The sequence below is a fragment of the Symphalangus syndactylus genome, chromosome 12, assembly GCF_028878055.3.
Source record: "Symphalangus syndactylus isolate Jambi chromosome 12, NHGRI_mSymSyn1-v2.1_pri, whole genome shotgun sequence".
Lineage (NCBI taxonomy): Eukaryota > Metazoa > Chordata > Mammalia > Primates > Hylobatidae > Symphalangus > Symphalangus syndactylus.
Genome location: NC_072441.2, coordinates 51,375,992 through 51,399,771, shown reverse-complemented (window position 1 = coordinate 51,399,771; position 23,780 = coordinate 51,375,992). Strand labels below are relative to the sequence as shown.

Sequence of the window (23,780 nt, the reverse complement as noted above, 5' to 3'; positions counted from 1 at the left end):
CTTGGAGACGTCAGGAGCCACAGAGCCCCAAAGAGGATGTGACAGCCCTGGCTCAGGTAACCCTAGGTCTGGCCTCCCTGAAGGGCCACAGCTCTCCTCTCCTTCGTGTCTCCTACAACATGGCAAGCAGTAGGAGGGTTCTGTTTCAGCCGTGTTTTTGTTACTGCTCTTTCAGTCCCACCATTTGGCGGGTGCTGAGTTCTTGTCCCATGTCCAGGAAGAATGAGGTACGGGGGCTACTGGAGGGAGAGCAAGGTAGAAAGGAGCTTCACTGTGTGACAGAACAGCACTCAAGAGACCCATAGTGGTTAGCTTCTTTCCACAGGCAGGGCATCCTAATGAGTGTCCAGCTCTCAGCAGAAAGGAGACCTGGAGTGGGTAGCTTCTTTCTGCAGGCAGGTCATCCCAACTAGTGGTGAAGACCCAAATTGGCTAGCTCCTTTCCACAGCTGGTTGTCCTGATGTCTGTGAGTCTGGCTGAGTCCAGAGGTTTTATGGGCTTCAGAAGGGAGTGTGTGCTGATTGGTCCATAGGTGGCTGTGGGCAGGCCCAGAAAAAGCACCGTAAGTTCTAACTCCAGGGACTCTACCTGGAACTGACAGTCCATCCCCCATGCTTCAGGAAGTCCCTGGCTTGAAGGTGGGGCTTCACTGGGGACCTGCCCCTTTCCATGCTTGAGGCTGTCTGCGTACTGCTGCCATTGATCATGTAATCTACAGTGCCCAGGCTATTTGTGCCAAGAGTGCCTGTAGGCCCATGCTGAGCAGCCCTCAGCACCCCCTGCTTTCCACTCTTGCTCATCGGTACCCAAAGTCCAGAGGGGCACAAGGTGAGAGACAGCTGGCCTGTCAGCACTGCTGCAAATGTATGCACACCCAGCCAGGTTGCGACAGCTCCTGGGCTCAGCCACAGCTTTGCTCCAAAATCAGAGCAGGTGCCGGGGTGGGGAGAGACCAGGTAGTGGGAGCAGGCACTTCTGAGCCTGCAGGGACGGTAGGGGGTTTCCCAGGCCCCTGAGAAGGCAGGGTTGCCCAGGTCTGGAGCCACAGCTGGGTGGCTGCAGCTGCACCCAAGAGGGCAAGGCTCCCACCCTGCCAATTCAGAAGGGAGTGGGGCTCCCACCTGTACCCGGCTCCTGCTGGCCCTATGGAGGGTGTAGTGCTGGCCACGCTTCCTTCAGCCATACCTCCCCTGCTGCAGCTGGTGTCTTCACAGTGGCCACTCCAGATAGACCACTGCTGTTATCACCAGCACCTCCACATGTTCACTGACCCAAAGTCTGTGAGCCCCTTTCTTTTGTTTTTATAAGGGTTACATTATGTAGGCATGATTGATCAAATTATTGGTCATTTTTAACTCAAACTTCAGCCCCTCTCCCTTCTCCTAGGATAGGGGATGGGGCTAAAAGTTCCATCTGTCTAATCACATGGTTGATTGACTGGCAACCAGCCCCCATTCTGAAGCTGTACAGGAGCCTCCAGGCATCAGTCATCTCATCAACATACAAAAAGACACTTACGATTTCTGAGATTCCAAAGCTTGTAGGAGCTGTGTGCCAGAAAACAGGGATATGTATTTTTTATTATATTGCAGTATATGTATTTTTTATTATATTGCAGTATCACAGTGGTTTGGCAAGATTCTCTGTGATCTGAAACCTGTCTCCTATTTTTCCTTCCACCGTTATGTACCTTATTATCATATTTTAGGCATACTGACTCTCTTTTAGGGTATTTGCAGTTCCTTTTCCTTTGTTAAGATCTTGAAAATGTCTTCCCTGACCATTCTGTTTGTAGTAGATCTTTATTTCCCTATCACTTTATTCTCCTTTCTTTCCCTGTAGTGTTTAACACTATCTGATAAACTCTGATAGTATCTGAGATTATCACATAGTGTTAAATGTAGACATTTGAAGTATGTATATTTTTCATATTTTAAAAAGATATTTTAAGTATATATTTGTATCATCTCTCTCCTGTTCATTAAAATGTAAGCTTATGAGGGCAGATGGCTAGAATATTTAGAATATTTAATAAACTCTAAAAGTATTGTAAACTTTTTTCTAGGAAATTCATACAGATCAAATTCATACAAATGCTGTACATATGAAAATAATTATGGAGTGTTTAGAGTATTGCTTACTAAATTAATGAACATTTGACTTCTTAGGGAAAGAAACATGACTATCCTTTAATCTAGGTATTCCATCAAACAAGGTCAGTCTGATTGTATGCTATAAATAAGCGTTAAAGAAAACCAAGTTCACATTTCTAACTTGCCTAGGAAATAAAAGTTCTCACACAGTCAATATTGTAATGTCCACTGGGGATTGTTCAGAAGGCTCCATAGATGATGGCTTTGGGCCAGACAATCAGATTATGCTAAGGGAAATTAAGATAAAATCCTGTGGACTATACTGAAGAGAAACATTATTTGCTATGAGGTAAAATAGCCTTTTCTACTAAATCTGAATGTTCTAGTGAGTTGAAGTGTTATTTATATTCAAAAGAACATATAGATAGAGAGGTGTAGGGGCGAATTATTGCTATAGTGAGAAGCTGTAAAGCAATATTTTGTTGATTATGGTAAAAATTGGTTAAATGCATTGGGTAACTTTTCCAATTTTAAGCTCAATTAATAAGGAGGGAAATTGAGACCCTGAATAGGTTTTCTGAGATAGGCGTCTGTATAAATTGAGATTTAAAGACAAGTCAGAATGATGAAGGAAGACTAAAGGATTGGATTGTTCAGGCTTGAGACTAGAAGAGTGGGGAGTTAATAACAGTCTTTAAGGATGAAGGGTTCTTATAAGAGAAAGAAGACTAGCTGTTTTCCATCTCCAGTGAGTACAGAACAAGAAGATGGGATTTAACAAATACTTATTGAACATCTCCACCAAGTGCAGAACAAGAGGATGGGAAGTATAAGTGCTTTAGATGAGAACTAAAGAATGTACTAAAATGAAGATTTTAATTCCTTGAGAGGTTATGAATTTTGTTTTTTAGAGATCTTTTAAACAATATAGATTTTTCTCTTCATAACTTTATAAATAGGCACTAGTGTCAATTCACTTTAACAAACGTTTATTGCATTCTTAAAGCCCCTTCCAGTTTAATGATTTCAGCAATGTGTCAGTGAATAGAGGGCTGATAACTTGGTAGAACTAGTCAACATTTAAGCTATTTAAAATAATAATCATGATGTTAGTTATAATAATTAATGAAATCAGTAGAAGAGTAAAAGGTATTAATAGTTGCATTTAGTAGAATCATTATGCAATATAAGTTCCTGTATGAATTGTAGAAAGCATTAAAATATTTGGATTATTCAATTGTATTAAAATGTCTTCTGATGGAAATAAATATATATTAGTGAGAGAGGAAATCAGCTTGAATGCCACCTAGTATGATCTTCCTTTGAAAGGCCATTTGAAAATTAAGCTCTAGAAGAATATTTTCCTCTTTGTGATTAACATATGCACTGACAATTTAATTTTATTATACCTGTTATTCTATTGATGATTGTAGCCAATATTTAATTATTCTAACAAGGATAGCAATATAGCTATTCAGTTCAAGTTGAAATATTTAATATGTTTAATAAAAATGTTACTTTATATATCGCCAAAGTTGATTAAAAATAAAATTAAAATATGCTTAACATCTTTCCCTGTGTAGCAAGTCAGTTTTTAAGAATTTTATCAGCAAGGGACTACATATCAAATTTTCCAGTGAAATTCCACTAATGGTAAAAAAAGAAGCCTCTGACTACTAGAGAAGATCCAGGCCCTTAGCCCATAAAAGGCAGCATCTATGAAGTCTTTGTTTAATTTTAATAATAATGTAAATTTTGTATTCTACATATAATGTATTTTTTATTCCTTGAACCTCTAGAATGGGTCAGATTCGGTTTAAACCCTTCAGATACAGTAGTGAACAAAATACAGGAAAATTTCATGTCTCCTAGAGATTGCATTCTATTTTAATAAAATTAATAATAAAAACAAACAAAAAATAAGCATAATATTCAGCATGTTAGATTCCTATAAGATTTGTTCATTTTGACATTAAAATGTTACATGAATTTTCCATATCTGGGAACAAACATTTTTTTTTCCCCTGCTACTCCGTTTGGGTAAATTGGTGGGATACTGTTTCTATGATCCTGTCAGGTTCGGGAAACCGGTTTAAATTAAATACTTATGTTAGATACTCATTTCAGCAATGAGGCGATTATCATTCTTGAGCTGTCATAGCATTGAAGATTGCATACAGTCATGTGGGGAGAGATGCCATCAGTTTCCTTTTTCACTGCTTGTAAAATATATCAACATAATCACTAGTAAGAGATACTCAGAATTGAGTCAAAGAAGCAGTACAGTGCAATATTTCCAGGCTGTGTTGATAGAAATTTTGATAAGTATATTTTTTGATGACAAGTTAAGCCACTTGTGGATTATGATGAGATGAAAGGGTCACTAATCTTTTGGTCAATCTTCTCTTGTCTCTGTGATAATCTCATAAAAGGATCAGTTCAGGGAATAATGATGAGTGATAATGCCATTAATTTTAAAACTGATACTGTAATTTTCATCACATGTAAATTATCTGAGCCTTGCAATCTACATAATCAACTCTCTTCATTCAATTTTCAAATTTCATTTTCATTGCAGCATTTTGGTCATGTACCATAAATATACTGTTTCTTTACATTTTTTAAAAAATGAATCATGCCCAAAGTTGTAAGAATACTTAAATGGGCCAAATGTGCAAATGTCTGTGTTAGGGTGAACAATGAACTTAAGTTGTTTTACTTGTAGTTTTTAACCTCTAATGCAGCATCATTTTTTCTTCATGGAGAAGGATTCTTATACCTACACTTTCTTCCAGTGAAGGTCAGAAGAGCAAACTATCCACATTCATGCCCATTCGATTAAAATGGACTAAAAGATATAATTTTGGAAACTTCATATATATATAATTCAACTGTTTTATCACTGAAATAAACCTATTGAGAGAAAATAAACTCTTGGAGACAAAGTATAATTTGAGAGTGAGGCTATTGCTCCTTGAATTTGGAAAGTGGCCAGGCCTAGATGCAATGAAATCCCCTTATACTTCTGCCTTTCATGGATTTCACATCATTTGTGCACATAACTCCATTCATTTTTCCAATTAATGTCATATTTGTTTAATAATTAAAAAGGAATGACAAAAAACTTACCCTACTGACATTTTCTTCACATATTTTGACTTTAAATATTTGAGAAATGAAGACATCATAAAAAATAATGGGATGAAATGGTGAATGTGGCAAAGAATAAGGAAAATTGTTGATATCCATGCTTTAATCCCAGAAAAATACAGTATCTGGTTAACCTCCATTTTCAACCAGTTATTCAGAAATTATTTCTATGTATTAAATTTTATGGTTTAGACTTAGATGAATAACAACCCCATTTTCTGCGTGGATGCTTCACTTTGGCCCAAAGCAGATTCAACCAAAATATTACAGCATTGGGCTTAAGAAATTTCTCCTATTTCATTGATCAAGGGAGAGGGTGTTCTGGGTTTTTTTTTGTCATGCATTTAAAAAAACACTTTATAATTTTCAGTACTTTATTGTTGTCTCCTAATTTATATTTTGATGCTATACATTTTCCTCTAAAAATCCACTATAGCTTTATCTCAAACATTATGTCATTTTTTGGTTGTTCTTAATATCCTTTAAAGAGAAACAGCAAACTGTTGTGTGGCCAAAGTTACCCTACACAGGTGAAGGGAAAATTATTGAGAATATATTTGTAACGTAAATGACAAAAATGGCAAAGGATATGAATAGGCAATATCTAAAAATAAAATGTAAATAGCCGATAAACACATGAAAAGATGCTTCACCTCATTAGTATCCAGGGAACTATAAAATGCTTTTCAGTCTCCAGTTGGCGTAGGTAGAGTAATAATATCTAGCACTGGCAAAGTTTCAGGCAACTAACCACTTTCATACATTGCTAGTGGATTGTGAATTACTACAAACTTGTGGTGAATTGTCTAGTAATGTATATCAAAATGGTTAAAAAAGATCCTGTCATTTTCACTATAAAGAATTTATCCCCTAGTAAGAGAAATCACCATCACACATGTACAAGGATATATTATAGCATTATTCATAACGGCAAAATTCTAGGGAAAGAAAACTATGTTTCTATTATTAAGAAAATTGTTAAGTAAAATACACAATATTGAGAAGTTTTTGGAATTTTATAGACATATTTATTGACCTGGTGGTAGATCCACCTATTTGTGGTACACACACACACACAAAAAGAATTGCTGACTGATGTTTTTAAGTAAGTAGACCCCACTGAGAAACAACAAGTACACACACATACCCCACACAAAAAACTGCAACATAAAACGTGTTATGTGAGCATGTAAAACTATAGAAAGGTAGTAATCTAGCTCACTGGAGTAGAATTAGATGTTAGGTTGGAGACAGAAAATTATTGTTACATAACTTTGTATTCAGTTCTTATAAAAGGGCATGTATTACTTTTGTAATTGAATATATTAAGATTTGAAGTTAAAAAATTAAACCATTTACAATATGCATAATTTTCAACATGCTTTATATATTGGGGAGTATACTGTGAAAGGAAGGAAGGTTAGTAGTATGTTTGTTACTAAAACATTTTTTAAAGGAAGTGGTTTTGGAAAGAAGTGGATGTATTTTGTAGGAGAAAGTTTTGTTTGCTGGTTGGTTTAACCAAGGTGTAAGGAAGTCTGATTTAAGGCTATAAACTTATTTTTCAGAAAATTGATTCCTGAGGATCTGCAGAAATCACTGATTCTAGTTCCTATAGTCTCTGTTGTTCTAGCATTGGCCCTGTTCATTTGATGTGATTGAAAAGTTTATATTGTTAATTTTAGTAGTAATACTCAAGTTATATTATTTTTGAGTTACATAACTGTTTCTACTCCGAGGAAACACACAATTGGAAAGAACACAATATTGAGTAACTTGAAAAATATGACTGTTGATTATAGTTGATGAGCAAAATTTTAAAACCTTTTTCCAAAATAGTTTTCGTGAACCTAATGTTCTAGGAAAATATATTCTGTTTTTCATTTGTCTTTGAATATGCACAACTCTGAGCCACATACCGTTACTATTATATCTGGATTTATATGGTTTTTATAATGAACCTGAGTTTGATATGCTACAGCATTGAAGTATTTAGAGAACTGGATTTTTTTATCTTTGCGAATTCTGAAATGCTTGATAGTATTAGAAACATACTAAACAAAATGCTTAGCTAATTTATTATAAAGACTACTGTCTGAGACTTGTTTTTAACATGATTACTGAGCTTATATAAAAATTATATTTCTGGACTAATCTGTTTAACCAGAGAAAATCAAAACATACTTATAATTTTTGATATTTGGATGAAAGTGAGAAAAATATTTTTTATTTTGTATCTTCTAAAATTAGGGTCAAAATTTTATATACTTAATAAGAAATACAGAAAATTGGATAGTAACAGATAATAAGCAACTTGATATGTATTTCAGACACCTGTGTTTCAACTGTCTGTGCTGTTGAAATAAAAAAAAAGTGGACGCCTCAGAATTCTATTCAGATCCCTGCTTCTATTTGCCTACTATCTGCTGTGTTAGACTTTTACCTAATTAATATTTTTACAAAGTCATTATCACATTCAAGCATTTGGTTTCTTAGGATGGAGAGTTTATGAAAACAGAGTTTATCTTTTCCGTATTGATCTATTTATTGCTAATACTTAACAATTTTATAACTGATGATCACTTATTATTCTGGGAAATATGAATTATTTATTCAGTTCCAAACTTTTGAAATAACTGTCTGGTGTTTTAGAAACCAGAAACAAAAATTATAATAGGAGTTTAGACTATAATATATTGCTGCAAGGATAATTATTAAGGGAAAACACAGCTGACATTTTCTGATTTATGCACACAATCAGAGATGGAGTCCAAGGACTGTGACATAATTATCTTCATGCTAACAATTTTTGTAAATCTCTTGACAGAATTTTAGCTAATTTTAAAATGCCTTCTGAAGATTAGCACTTAAAATTGTTGGGGAAAATAGCACAATTTATTAGCAAGGGTATAATTGTAAACCTTCTAAATACTCATTGTGAATATCATTTAGACAGTAACTCCTGCTTTAGCAGCTGGTACATAAGACACCCGTTTATGGAGTCTTGAAACAACAGAGAGTGGAATCTAATTAAAGAGGATTACATGCCAAAGAAAAAATTATTAAAAACAGACTAATAGACAATTGTTATGAATTTAGAAGTCTCTGCCAAATTCTCTTTTTGATACAAATTCATGTAAGTAACTGTCAAGTAAAAGCCTTTATTCCTCCAAAACCAGAAGGATATTAGAAGGCTTTATCTTTTGTGACTTAAAAATGATTGCGTCTCTGAATTTTAACTTAACACAAAAACTTAAATGGTACTATTAATCTTTCCTCATGTATTAAAATGCACACATGTGCTTTTAAAGATAAATGATCAGAAATATTATTTTAGGTTTTTTATTTGATATCTATCTAGTACCAACCATTCCGTAACTGTGTACAGTATACGGAAATCTTAGGCGTATTTTTTCTTTGTAAACAAAAATCAGCTTATCAACTTAGGCACTATTTATTGAGACTTATGTTAAATTGGCTTGCATATTTTTCTTTGTAATGTACATTTAAAATTCATGATACACCAAAGATTGTTAATTTTTAGAGCCCTAATCTAGTAAATTCCTTGTTTCTATTTGAACTGACCCACTCCACTGTGATCTCAAGGGTTTTTTTCCAAACAGAGAATTGAGGTAGCTTAAGGTAATACATATTCAGATGTTAATTGTTTTTTAAACAACATATTTTTTAAATAAGTGATCCTTCTAAATATGTTCTAGAGAAAAGACTGTTTACATTTGTGAGTTTACCTGGTGTCTAACTTTACATCTTACACACACTGGGTGGTGTTATTACAGTACGTCATGGATTGCATTACACAGCCATACCATCTAAATAGACTTTTGTATATTTTAACTAAATTAAGCGTACGTTAAAACTTGATTTCCGAAGACTAAGAATAACATGTTTTCTGTGTTACTAATAAATGCACAAACAAACTCATTGGATTGAGTAAATGAGACATTTGTTTAATATTCTTAAGTGAGTGATAGTCCTATAAACATAGATGAAAAACTTAACCATCCAAAATTGAGACATAGAGGAACACCACTGATGCTCAAGTAGTAACAGTGGATTTATTTGACTTTGCCACCCCCACCCCATCCCTGATACCAAAGTTTTCCTCATTTGCTTAGACACCACTTAGTCTAGCAGGGATTGCCAGATGCTTCAGGAAAACTCCATCAAGGACAAGGGATTGTTTTAAGTTTAAAGCCTCTAGATTACATCAAATTTTTTATCCTTATAGGGATAATATCCTAGAGAGCAATTGTGTAGCTGTGGTTTCCCTGTGGTGGTAATTAATTTAGTGGAGATGGGTCAGATTGTTTGGAGCTTAAAGGTGAGCAGGCTTCCCTGGTTGAAATAGTAGATTTTCATTTTTAAATTGCTCTTGGAGAGCCTTCCCTCTTGTCAAGATTAAGTGAGTAAGTAAATTATAATGGCTTCCAAAATAGTAGATATCAATATTTGTATAATAGTTTGTGGTTGGCAGTACATGGGACATAGAACTCCACAATATATGTTGAAATAATTATACTGTGTTTCGTTTGATTATCATGTAAACCATATGAGACTCAATCAAAATATAACCATACATTATGCAAACAAACACATTGTAATTTTAAATATGAAATTATGATTAAAAAGCAAATACTTTATCCTGAATTTTGTTGACCTCTCATAGATATAGGAATGAATTATCAGCGGGTAGGATACTGTAGCTAAACTTTTTATTTTAATTTATCTCAAAAAAGTACTAAAATATTACTTAATTCTTACTGTGTATGAGAGATGAAATCTTAAAATATTTCAAATAAAATTAACATACTTTCAGACTATAAAGGCAGAAATGAGATTCATTCTGTCTTTTAAAAAATATGTAATAATGTTTGAACAATGCGTATATTTTCACATACATGTTTTTATTTACTTTAATCTTTACAATAACACTTCGAATGGGTAATATTACTTTCATCATCTTCATTGATACCTTCATTTTATGAAGGACTATTTGCAGAGTGAAATGTTAAGCATTTTTGTAAGAACACATAAGCTGTTTAGTTGTGGAGATGAAACTCAAAAACATTTTCTCTCTGCATAGCTCCTACCTCTCCTACTGCATTATATTGTATTTCACTGTGACTCATATAAGATTCTCCTAGACAGGGCCTGATTGTATGCTGGCCACAATTAGTGAAATGACATTAGCTAAATATGATTACCTCTTAATGTTCCCTGAAAGGATTAGACTAGTTAAGACACACCAAAGGGAAAAGCAATTATCTATTGAAATATGAATCTGTTGATTAGAACTGGAAATCATATATTGATAGTAGAATGTTCATCTAGAGTTAAAAAAATATGAATATAGTAATTATTTCTTACTTGTAAAGAACTTCATCAGGGCTAGTTTTGAGACTTCTTGTTGAGTGCAAAAATCAAGATACAACACTTTCCAGAAAGAGTAAGTTCACCTAATTGACTCAATTTTTTTTTTTTTTTTGGAGGAACCTAGACCTTAGGAAATTCTAACTACATGAGAAATGCATGTACTTGTATTACCTTTTCTCAATTTACTTTATGTCCTAAAGAAAAGCTTTGTATTAACCAACATTGAACTGTCTTAGAATTGTAGCAGTACATGTTGGAGTGTGCCATTTTACTTAAATATTCCTCATATTTTAAAATATGAAATTTATCATTGCCTTCATAAGAGTGGTGGTTTCCCTTGTGATAATTCTCTGAGGTTCCTTCAAAATTTAGTATCCTGCAGGTTTTCAACCAGCTGAGATTTGTAATTATTGCTGATATATCACTAATACATGGCAATGGATGTGAGGCATATTTACCTTATAGCAGTTACTCTATTGAATTGGCTATTTTTTTTGAAAATAAGGAGTTAAAAAAAGGTTTTAAACATTGGTATCTCAATGATTAGCATACTATCTAGCACCCATTATGTTCTAAATAAATATTGAATGAATGAATGAGTGAATGACTGGTTTTCATTTCTATCTTGGCAACAGGATTGACTTTTGTGTCTTTTTTTAAGTTAGCAATTTGATGTTTGAACCTAAGATGCTTTATTGTCAAACAGCAATAGAAATTTGCCAACTTCCGGACCCCTTGTTTCACAAGGTTCTTGGACTGCTGATTATATTTGTAACTTCCGTTTTTAAGCTGTTTAGGTTCATTGTGAAATCATCCTCCCTGATACTAAAATTTGGTGCACATAGACGTTGGGCCATAGATGGGCTTCAGGAGCTGTATTGGCCCACTGAAATTGTATATAGCATAGCATATTGTGTACTTGTGCATATGTACTTTTGTGAAAATGTAATTTTTTAAGGAAAAGGATCATGGTTTTCATTATACTCTCATAGGAGTCTTATGACAAGAAAGTTAAAAAAATTCCATAAAGACTTTCTTTTACTTTATTATTCATAAAAATCACCTGGTAAACATGAAAAATGCACATTTTTTTTCTGTTTCACCATATGAAATCTGATCCATTAGGATTGAGTTGGGGTTCATGGATACTCTTCTTCTGTTTATTCTTTCCTCTTTTTCCACCTTTATTGAAAACGTCGTTGCTGAATGTACTAATGGATTTACATATATTACCTCATTTAATCTTGTTGATAGCTCTAGAAGGTAAGTATATTTCACATTGAGGAAACTGAGTTAATTAACTTGCCTAAGGACTTAGCTTGTAGTCAGTAATGGTAAGGTCTGAGGCTAGAGCCAATTTTACTACCTTAGCCCTCCCCCTTTTTTTCTCTTAATCTGGAAAATTTTAAATCATTTCAAAGACACATTTGGAAGTAACAAACTCAGTCATCTCTTGTTCCAAGAGAATTACTTCCTTTCTCTCCTCTGTATTCTTACTACATGTGAGCAAGTTGAGGTCTTGTCTTATTTACCTTCATATCCCTGTGCATAGTATTATCCCTGACATGTAATAGATTTTCAAGATTTTTTTTTCTGTGCTGAAATTTAATTCATTAACTCGAGCCTTTGTTACTTAGTAATTCTGAGACTTAAACTCCAATAGCTATGCCATTAACTTTGTGACTTTTCATTTATTAAAATTGGTTTCCTAATTTATTCAATTTAGGTTTGTATATAAATTTTAGATCTGATTTAGTTTTAGTTATCATAATTATAACATAAAAATGCAGTCCCATGGAAATAAAGTCCTGTGGAATTATCAGTGATTTGTTTTATTTAATAATTTAATTTGCTAGCTGTTTTTTTTTTCTTTTTCTTTTTTTTTTTTTGCTTCTTTCTACCTCCATCCAGCATCAGTAGATTTTTGGTTGAACTTTTTGATTTTTTAGGTATAATTTGAGCGAAGATAACTCAATGAATTTTATTTAAAATTCTCAGCGTTCCGAAATCTCCTTGTATATTATTTTCTTTCATGTGACTGTTGGTGTTCTACTTGTTTCATTATACTTTTATAGAATCCTTAACACAGATGAGATATAAAACACTATGAAATCTATCACAATTGAAACTCTAGACCTTCCCTCAACCCATGGGGATTCATTTGGCAGGAGGCCACCAAAACCAGTTCTTTTTGATGCTTAGTTTCCAGTTTCTACTTTAATTGCTGCCAAAATCTGAACACTTGGGAATTTAATTGCTCATTATATTTGTCACGGTGGTGTCACAGACCCAAATAAAGACTGTTGCATGCAAAATATTTATGGGTATTAATTTGGCCTAAATGTGTATATTGGATTCCATATTTTTCTACATTATAAAGTATAGCACTTCCAGACAGATGTAAAACAGAATCCTGCAAGAGCTTCTGCTCCATTTGACTCTACTAGTAAACTATTTTCCATCCAGCTCAGTATTTAAATTTGATGACACCTAGAGGAAGGCCTATTCAGAACTTTATTATATTCACTTATGCAGTTTACTCTTTAAAAGTGGACTCGTGAGGAGTTTGAGTCTGGCTCTGAGGCTAGACTGCTTGGGTTCAAATCCCTGCTTTATCCCTTGCTAACTATATAACCCTGGGCAAGCTTTACCTTAATCTCCCCTGTGGTTGTTTCCTCATTTGTAAAATAGGAATACATACGGTTGTCATGCAGATTAAATGGTTAGACTTCCTAGAAAAAGTACCTAATCCAGAGTCACTACTCAATATTAAGTGGTTTACTATAATTAATACACACACACACACACACACACACCCCACAGACACAATACATTATATATTAAAGCTATAATGTGTACCATGGTTGCTGATACAAATTTTTCCGAATTTTCAGCTTTCTACTAATTAATTAGAGCTAACCTGTGCCTGTTATATTACATGGCATGTCTGGTCGGCATTAAATTTAATACCTTTGTGACCTTCCATTTTTCCTGTGTATTACCACTTTCTTGCTCCACGTTGTCTAGGCTAGCAGACCTGCTTTTTGTCCCAGTATTTTATTACTAATCACGGATTATTTTTGTTCTTCTGCTTGCCGTTCTCAGGAGTAGTTTATTAATTCATCCTCTCTGTCCCCTTTTCTCTTTTTATCTGTTGCCTTTTCCTTTCTTCTGCTGTGATGGTTGTAGGTTTCTCTTGCGATTATATTGGTCAAAGGAAATTAGGAGGCACTTGGAGGGTGGAAATCACAAGCCACTACCACAGATAAGATAATTTTTTTGAATTTTTGTGAACTTTCCTATCCTGTAAAGTAAGTCCCCTATGTCATACTTGTCGCTGAAATCGTATTCCGGGACAGTCCTATACTAACTTACAGAATCCCCAAGAATGAATAACTTGTTGATTACAAATAATTTACAGTTTTTCTCAGATCTATGCTCATATAAACTGGGCTGAGAACAGATTTTGATTGGAGGCCGCTGGCTCAATTTTACCTACAGTTGTCTCTAATGTTAGAGAGGTGTTATTGGTGGTAAACGTGCAGTGAATCTGTTTGCCCTTTACTCAGTGGATGTTTGATGCTTACTTTTATTTATGGAGAAGTTTGAGCAGATAAAGATGTTAGTTACTTGAAATACTTATTCTATATGGCAAGAGCCTAATATTGTCTTAAATATAATTCAAATCATGTGTCTGTTACTTAGTGCTTCTATATATGGTTCTTGAAGCATAAAAAATAGAAATTTGATTTCAATTTCTGTATACAGAAGTATTTTTAGTCAAGGTAATAGTTAACTGTTTAAATGCTACAGTGCTTACTTATTTCCTTCATTGTTCTGTTGGGCATAATAAACTTTATGCAGACACAAAGTATAAAACATGGAGCATTCGTTCTTCTGTTAGTTAGCCTAATAGTCATTTTGGGTTTCCCATGCTACATCAAGGCAGAATATGCCATTTTAACCAGTTCCTGATAAAATTATTATTAAGGTTGGAGCTTCTACTCATTATAGTGAAGGTACTCTGAAACATGATGTTTCAGCTAAATCAGAAATTTGGCTGCCTTCAATTCCTGGCATCACTGAGCGCTCAGTGTGGCTACTCAGTGTGGCTACTACAGTCTGTCAGTGTCCACGTGTCCACTTTCTCTCTTTTCTCTCTTTCTTTTTTTTTTTTTTTTTGAGACAGAGTCTCATTCTGTCACCCGGCTGGAGTGCAGTGGTGCGACCTCAGCCTCCTGAGTAGCTGGGACTACAGGTGTGCCCACCATGCCCAGCTAATTTTTGTGTTTTTAGTAGAGACGGGGTTCACCATGTTGGCCAGGATGGTCTCCATTTCTTGACCTCATGATTCACCCACCTCAGCCTCCCAAAGTGCTGGGATTACAGGCATGAGCCACTCGGCCTAGCCTTCTGTCTCTTATTTTAATCCAATAATGTGTTTGTCCCCTGTGTCTGTGGCTAGAAAAACTAGATAGTCAAGTAATCTTCCAACCCTGCTGTTTATGCTAGGAATGGACCTTAAAAAATTTATGTCAAATAATTTTGTTATTTCTTTAATTATTTTATGAACTTGTTCCTCTGCAGTGGTGGAGGCCCAAGTAAAGTTAAAAATTACAGTAGAATACACACATATGTTTATTGAGGCACTATTCACAATAGCAAAGACTTGGAACCAGCCCACATGTCCATCAATGATAAACTGGATTAAGAAAATGTGGCACATATACACCATGGAATACTTCGCAGCCATGAAAAAAGATGACTTCACGTCCTTTGCAGGGACATGGATGAAGCTGGAAACCATCGTTCTCAGCAAACTATTGCAAGGAGAGAAAACCAAACACCGCATGTTCTCACTCATAGGTGGGAATTGACCAACGAGAACACATGGAAACAGGGTGGGGAACATCACACACTGGAGTCTGTCTGGGAGTGGGGGGCTGAGGGAGGGATAGCATTAGGAGAAATACCTAATGAAGTGATGAGTTGATGCGTGCAGCAAGCCAACATGGCACATATATACCTATGTAACGAAACTGCACGTTCCTGTACCCTAGAACTTAAAGTATAATTAAAAAAATAAAAGAAATAAAAAAAAAAGATTGCAGTAGGATTGGCAAAGAGGAGGAAGCTGATGACGAATTTCAGGGCCAAAAAGAAACAAACAAAAAATTATATATTTTTTTTCTTAATGGTCTCAATCAACAACATTTATAACTTTGAGAAAGTTTTTAAATTTCTTAAACAGGACACAAAAACACTGTACTTAAATTAGAAAACTAACAAATTCGATCTCAGCTTAAGCAATTCTCTTCATTGAAAGACACTTCTAAAAATGTGGGAAGACAAGACAGAAGAGGATATTTTTAATGTATATACCCAAAAAGGACTTTTTGAAAAATATATAATTTTAATTATTTTAGATTCATTTTGGTAATTTCAAAGATTTTAATTATAACAGCATATAACTGTGTGTGTTTGTTAAAAGGATCTTTGCCTTAATTTGACTTAGTTTTAAAAAATATCAAGGTTAAAAATAGTGGTTTATATACCAATATATTTCAAATCAATTTTTGTACATTGGAAATTATTAATATAATTTCTGTAATTTTGTAAAATTCAGGATACTTATTCAAGAATAGAAAGAACATATTAATACTAAAATTTTGTTATTTAGTTTTTCTTTCTGTAAAGTTACCTAATACATTAAATTTAGTTATTTTATTACCTAAATACTAGTAAATTCCATAAGAAATCTAGGGTACCAAAAGATTCATATATATATATATATAAATTTAAAATTTCTACAGTTTATGCCCTCAAAACCTATTCGGGTTCTCTCAGATTAAGTGAGTTTTAAGTATACATAATTATATTTAGAATTGTAGTAAAAATTTTTTAAAGTACTTTTAGAAAACTCAGTCTAGTATTGCTATTTTACCAAAAAGTAGAAACACTTATGAAATTTAAACTGCTTATGTCGTATTTACTCAGTCTTAAAATTCTTCTAAGAACCTGATCTAATCTAATTTTCACCTAATTTTAAGATTTGAACTTTAGTTTCAAGTACATAAATATATATGTACAGTTGTAAATATTACACATAAAATTGTTAAAGATCTGATTATAAAATTTTGATTCAAAAATTTTGAAACTTTTATTATTATATCTGTGCTCTATCCCTTCATCTTAGTCAATGCTAACTTATTTAGAACTTGGTATTTATTGTATACTGTTTATGGTGATTAAAAACTTACTGGTTTTCTCTTTTGAGTTTAAATTGGATTTTCTATACTTAAGATTATTTTAGAGAACTAATTATATTCCTCCAAACTTAAGAAGTTTTCCTACTTTTATAAATTCATTTCTTCTGTTTATCCACTTTGAAAAATTGATAACGAAACTCCACTTTGAAAAATTGATAACGAGACTTCTGTGACAGCTGTATCATAAAATGTTTTTATTTTGTTACTGTTGTATTTAACTGTCAATTTTAATGAATGCTACCCAATTAAAGTGGTATGCATATTTTTCATGAGTCCATGATCAATATAATCAATTATATGTTTGCATAACTGCATAGATATAATTTTTCTCAGGATCTTAGAGAATTAATGCAATTTTTAAATATGTTGCAGAATTGTGAGAAGCTGGAGAATAATTTTGATGACATCAAGCACACGACTCTTGGTGAGCGAGGAGCTCTCCGAGAAGCAATGAGGTAAGTCTGGGTCACCATAGCAACAGTCACAGATGTGGTAAAGAAAAAGTCATTCTTCATTATTTGGGGAACAAATGAGTTCATTGCCACCATTCAGCTCTGTTCTCTAAGGTATTAATTTGTCAGTGGAGAGACTTCCCTTGAGGCTGTACTTTGGTTTTGAAGCTGCATAAATGTTAAGCCTCAGTGCACAGTAAAAAATGTAAATGTTTAATTTGTTACTTAAAATGCTTAAGGGGTGTCTTGTTTTATATTTATACTAAACTGTGTGATTGAATGAAAATATTGTTCATCTAAATTCTGCCTGTATATAAAGAAATAGACATTGTACAATGGTGCTTTAATTGAGTAGTATTTCCTCCTAATTAATATTTAATTTAAAGAGAGGTACTTACATTTTCATCTTCTATAACATTTTATAGGATTATATTATATTATAGTACTTTTAGTGATTTACATTTTTACACTATTACAAAGCATATAATTAACTTCCTTTTAACTATAGTTGTCTATAATGAGCCTGACTTTTTTTCTTTTTTCATTTCTTAACATCAGTAATTCTTAATATTTATATGAAATTGCCCCAAATTTGATGCCTTTTAAATAACTTTTAGTGAAGCATTTTTCAAATCTATTTGATCGGAATCAAGAAAGGCTTTTTATTAGACATTGAAAATGTGTGGGAAATAAAACTCATCATTCTTGGAGTGAGAAAACAACAAATGATAGTAGTCTTAAAAGTTCTGAGCTTGAATATTTGAGTAGCATAATTTCCAATATATTTGTAAAGAAACAGTATATTTATATTTATTTAGCCTATAAAATTAAAATGTTTTTAAAATATGCCTTCTTCTATCTTAATGCTCATTTTTCAAGGATGTTAAGGCTAAAAAAATTAAAATGAGAGAAAGGATAAACCTAAGAGGCTTCCTAGAAAGGTAGTTTAGATACAATTTTGTTATTGCTAGCACACAGTTACCATATACTTTAGTTTAGAAGCTGCTCTCATTTAGTAACCTTCCTTTTACCATGCAAGCAGCAGGAGAAAGTAATTAAATTTAATAGAAGCTGCCCTCATTTTGAAGCCACTTCTATTTAAAACCACAGGGGGAGGTAATTAAATTTAATGGAAACAGTAGCTTCTACACAAAGATACATGGTACTTCTGTATAGATGATTATGATGTCACAAAAAGAGGAATAATATATTACTAGTACGAGAAATTACCAGCTGGAGCAAGTGAGCCTATTTTATTGTTAATGTCTTTACTAATAAAAAAGAGGGAAAAATAAAACTGAGTGCACAATAGAGAATTTGAATCTATATAAAATGCAATCAGATATTCTCAGAAAGTTTAAGTTATTGAAAATTTTAGCAAATTAAAAATAAGGTGTAAAATACTTATTTTGGAAAAGGCTAATGCAGAAATTATGAATGAATTTCTAATTTTCACCATACATAGTGGTTTATCCTAAAATTACCACTGCTATAAATTTAACATTTTTTGTAAATGCTCATTATGATAAGTTTAAATACAGTAAACATGCATGCCAATATTTACTTGGAAAACTGCAGTTATTCCCTATATTTTTATATCTATTTATTTTGAAGTAAATACATAGACAAACAAGAAGACAAAGAGGGTGCCAACTCTTATGCTTTGAATAAAAGAACTGAAGACCAAAAGACAGAAAGAACTGAAAAGAGGCAATGTGAATGAAAAATGACGTGAATAAGGAAAATACAACGAACAAGGAAAGGATATGTAATCAGTGTAGGAAATTTGTCCTCAAGAACAAAACAAATTGAATTATAAGAATTAATTTCATATGAAGAGATTATTAAATTCTGCCAAATTTTGTTATACATAACATTTTAGAACATATCAGGATGTCCTGTTTTTTAAAAAACTAGAGATGAACTGATGATAAAAACAAGTATTACCTGACTGGAATAACTTGCCAACCACCCATTCTATGAGACAAAGCAGTAGTCTGGATAATTTAAATGAGAATTTAATTTTATGGCATGAAATGTTCTTGTTTGCTTAAGTTATACATTTTACTTACACACACACACACATTATTGGTAATGTCTGGATTCATTAAACACAGTGGAATAATTTAGTAATTAATAGCATACAACAATTTAGTATATGGTGGGTCAGGTGCTTTTTAAAATGTGTTTGGAATATGCTTGAGGTGAAGACCCAGAGACTGAGTATTTCAGTCTTTTCCCTGGCCCAGAACATTTCATGGTAGCTTCTCTATTAGTCCATTGGCCTGGCATAGCTTGACTATGGGACCATCCCTTTTTCTTTCTTTCTTTTTTTTTTTTAATTATACTTTAAGTTCTAGGGTACATGTGCACAATGTGCAGGTTTGTTACATATGTATACATGCGCCATGTTGGTGTGCCGCACCCATTAACTCGTTATTTACATTAGGTATATCTCCTAATGCTATCCCTCCCCCCTCCCCCCACCCCACGACAGGTCCCTGGTGTGTGATGTTCCCCTTCCTGTGTCCAAGTGTTCTCATTGTTCAATTCCCACTTATGGGTAAGAACACGGGGACACGGAGCATCCCTTTTTCTTATTAGCTTGATCTCTTTAGCAGCCCCTAAGTGGCTCCAGGTCCCCACAGTGGTGTTCTTGTCCTGAGTGTGTCTAGCCAGGAGTAACTGGCACAGAGCTGGACCCACATCTGAAGATTGTCCTATTGTGGCTGCAGTGTTGGGGGGCCTTTCGCCATCTTGGGTACCTCCTTATTTATTTAGGTTTTACTATTTCTATGAGCTTAGAACAGAAAAGAGAGGATTCTTATTCACCTCATCCAGTCTCTCTTTCTGGCCAGTCTTTGCTGTGCAGTCTTGAATCTGGTCTTTTGTCAGTATCCGAGTTTATAAATCACTTTAGATCCCTCCCATGCTTCCTTCTGATCCCAGTCTTAAGGATGCTGTGAGCCTGTAGCCCTGGTGTGTAAAAAAGGATGAGGGGTTACAACGTTCTCTGGAATATGCTAGCTAAAGAAAACGTTAAATAAATACATTAATTGAAGTAGAGAGAAAAAAAAGAGGATTAGTGAATATTTGGGTTTTCAGGTGAATGTGAGATAGCTAGGGTTAACTCATGTGTAAATGTGCAATAGGCAGAGGGAAAATATAATGCAACAACTCAAGGAAAAGACTGAGAGTTGATGTGCACATTTGAGACTTGTTAGTATTTTGATACTTGTTGTAGCCAAGGGAAGGCATATGATTTCCAAGAATAGTGCATTGGGATAAGAAAGAAGGAGAGTCCAGCCAGATGTCTAAGAAAATACAGGGCTTAGGAAAATATGTGCCAGGAAAAAACATATTTTGGGATTTAAAATTCTGTATAACCTTCTCTAACAGAGTAAGACTAGACTGAAATATAATGTGCCTAAGAAGAAAAGAACAGGGGAATGGAATTCCTGGCCGTTGTTCTGTGGCTCTTAGAGACATCTAGACCAATGTTGCCCAGACCTTTCTGTGATGAGAGAAATGTTCTCCATCTGTGCCATTTAGTGTGAGAGCCATCAGCCACATATGGCCAGTGAGTACCTGAAATGCGATGAGTGTAACTGAAGAACCGAATATTTAATTTTACTTAATTTTTATTAATTTAAATTTAAATACTTATATGTGGTTAGTGGCTGTGGTTTGTTCTGTGCTGCCCTAAAGGGATGTTTTTGTGTTGCTAATGTGACACTTGACTGCCTCTCACTTAACAGAGTTCTCAACAAGGGAGAGGCCGGAGTGAAGCTAAACCATGTTCACACACATCACACATAGACACACTTACTTTCTTAGGAAACTAATAGTAAAAGGTAGATCCATAACCTGTTAATAGATGTAAAACCAAAACTAGAAAGTGTGATTTGATATAGAGGAGACAAGGTAGCTCTTATTTTATGAAAACATAATTTATACCTAGAAAGCCCAACAGAATTAACAACAAAACCTCCCTAAGAATTTGACATCTTTTAATGTGATCATATTCAAAATGAAGATGGAAATTCTTAAGTTCTTCTAGTGTTACTTAAAACAGTGTCTGTAATTGATAATAGATACTATAAAGATCTGATGAAGTTATTATATGATGAAGTAACCCAAGTAGTTCAGGACATGTTCAATCACCCAATAAATGGTATAAAAGGTTTTTTGTTTTTTTCTGTTTACTTGTTTGTTTTTGCTGTTTGGACAAAAAAAAAAAAAAAAAAAAAAAAAAAAAAAGACTTTATAGTCTCACTTCACATGGCCCAAAGGAAATTTCATGCATTTTTAAAGAGCTAAGGGAAATAAATGAAACAGCTGAAGTCCAGTGGAATGTAGAAGTGACTCTTGGAGATTGAGATGGGGGAAGAGATGATACACTAACCAGTAGGTGAAGAAATCACTAAGCTTTGATTCCATTAAAAAAAAAAGCTTCCATCATTTGCAACAGCATGGATCAACCTAGAAAATGTTATGTTAAGTGAAATAAGCTAATCACAGAAGGGCAAACACTGCATGATCTCACTTATATGTGGAATTTAAAGACTTCATCTCATAGAAGTAGAGAGTAGAATAGTGGTTACCAGAGGCTTGGGAGAGTAGTGTGGAGTGGAAATGAGAGGTTAGTGTTCTATAGCACAGTAAGGTGACCATAGTCAATGGTAATATATCGTATACTTTAAAATAACCTGAGAAAATTTGGAGTGTTGTCACAGGAGATGGAGACCATCCTGGCTAACACAGTGAAACCCTGTCTCTACTAAATATACAAAAAATTAGCCAGGTGTGGTGGCGGGGGCCTGTAGTCGCAGCTATTTTGGAGGCTGAGGCAGGAGAATGGCGTGAACGGGGGAGGTGGAGCTTGCAGTGAGCAGAGATCATGCCACTGCCCTTCAGCCTGGGTGACAGTGAGACTCCATCTCAAAAAAAAAAAAACAAAAAACAAAACAAAAAAAGGCAAGTGTTTGAGGTGATAGATATGCTAATTACCTTGATTTGATCATTACACTATCTAATATGTATTGAAACATCACACTGTATCCAATAAATATGTGCAACTATTATGTGCCAATTAAAAACAAACTTATTTTAAAAAGCTTATGCAAATGGGGACAATCACAAAATTAAAAGACATCAATGTACTGTTTTGCCATATGTATGACAGATTTTAAAAATTGGGAACTCAGTAGATAATTGGCAAAGTATGATTAAGTAACCCTTGGAAATATTCAACTCTAATGGCAAACAAAAAGTGTAAATTTCATAAAAAGTACACCAATCTCTTGCTTATTGCTGCTAATGCAGTTTGGTGGGAAGTTTTTGAGTGCTAGAGATGGAATAGCGAGACAGCTATTCTCACAGATGGCTAGAGATGGAATGGTGAGACAGCCATTCTCACATTCTCAGAGGACTGAAAATTACTGCTGCATTTAAGGAAAGGATTGTCACTAAGTATTAAGAGACTTAAAACAAACATACTTTTTTTGTATTAATTTACCTTCTAGGAATATATTATGCAGAAGCCATAGAAATTATGCATAATATGAATGTGATACTCAAATTATGGAATATAACCACGAACAAATTTTACAGAAACTAATTGTCTACCATTAAGACAATAGACAAGGAAATTATATGTATATAACATAAATATATATAAATGTATATATTACATATAAATATATATTATATATTCATATTTATAATTTTAAAATATTTATAAATTTATAAATTAGATAAAATCTGTATATATACATATATATAATATATTTATATTTACAGATATATACACAGATTTACATATATTTAAAATAAGTCTGTGTGTGTGTATGTATATATATATAGAGAGAAACAAAATTGCTTGTAGAATATTATCTCAACTGAATATAAAAAATGCAGAGAAAAAATAGGAATGAAATTTGGCTATTACATCTGGCTGGTTGGCATAAAGATAATTTTTTGAGGCTTATGCTTTTCCATTCTATATTTTCTGTGATGGGAATATATTATGAATAATTAGAAAAACAGTGAAGGAAAAATGGAGAAAACTAAAAATATGAAATAAATACTAGAATCAATGGTAAGAATCAAATTTGAGACTCCAACTGTAATTTTAGGTAAATTAATTATTTTATTCTTACTTTTTTGTAAAATAGCATTTAACATCTCCTAGGATTTATATGAGGAACTAGGATATATAGGAGAGAATGCTATGTAATTTATGAAAATTAATAAAAATAAGATATAAAATATAATGTTTGTATACATTTTTCCTTTTAATGATGTATGCGCTTACAAGAATTACATGTGTAATGTATAAATAATGGAATTCAGTGGAGAAGTTTACTGCAGTCTTAGCATATAGAATACTAGAAGCAGTATATCTTGTCCAACTTCTACA

At 33.6% G+C, this 23,780-nt stretch overlaps 1 protein-coding gene across 3 annotated transcripts in view; it reads left to right on the top strand.

Annotated features, from left to right (window-relative positions):
• Positions 1-23,780, top strand: part of DPYD (dihydropyrimidine dehydrogenase) — an 858,879-nt gene that overhangs the window by 92,695 nt on the left and 742,404 nt on the right. For all 3 annotated transcript variants that reach the window (XM_063624340.1, XM_063624342.1, XM_063624343.1), the window contains exon 3: positions 17,280-17,362. In XM_063624340.1, the coding sequence (XP_063480410.1) occupies positions 17,280-17,362 (83 nt within the window). The remainder of the gene's footprint in view (positions 1-17,279; positions 17,363-23,780) is intronic.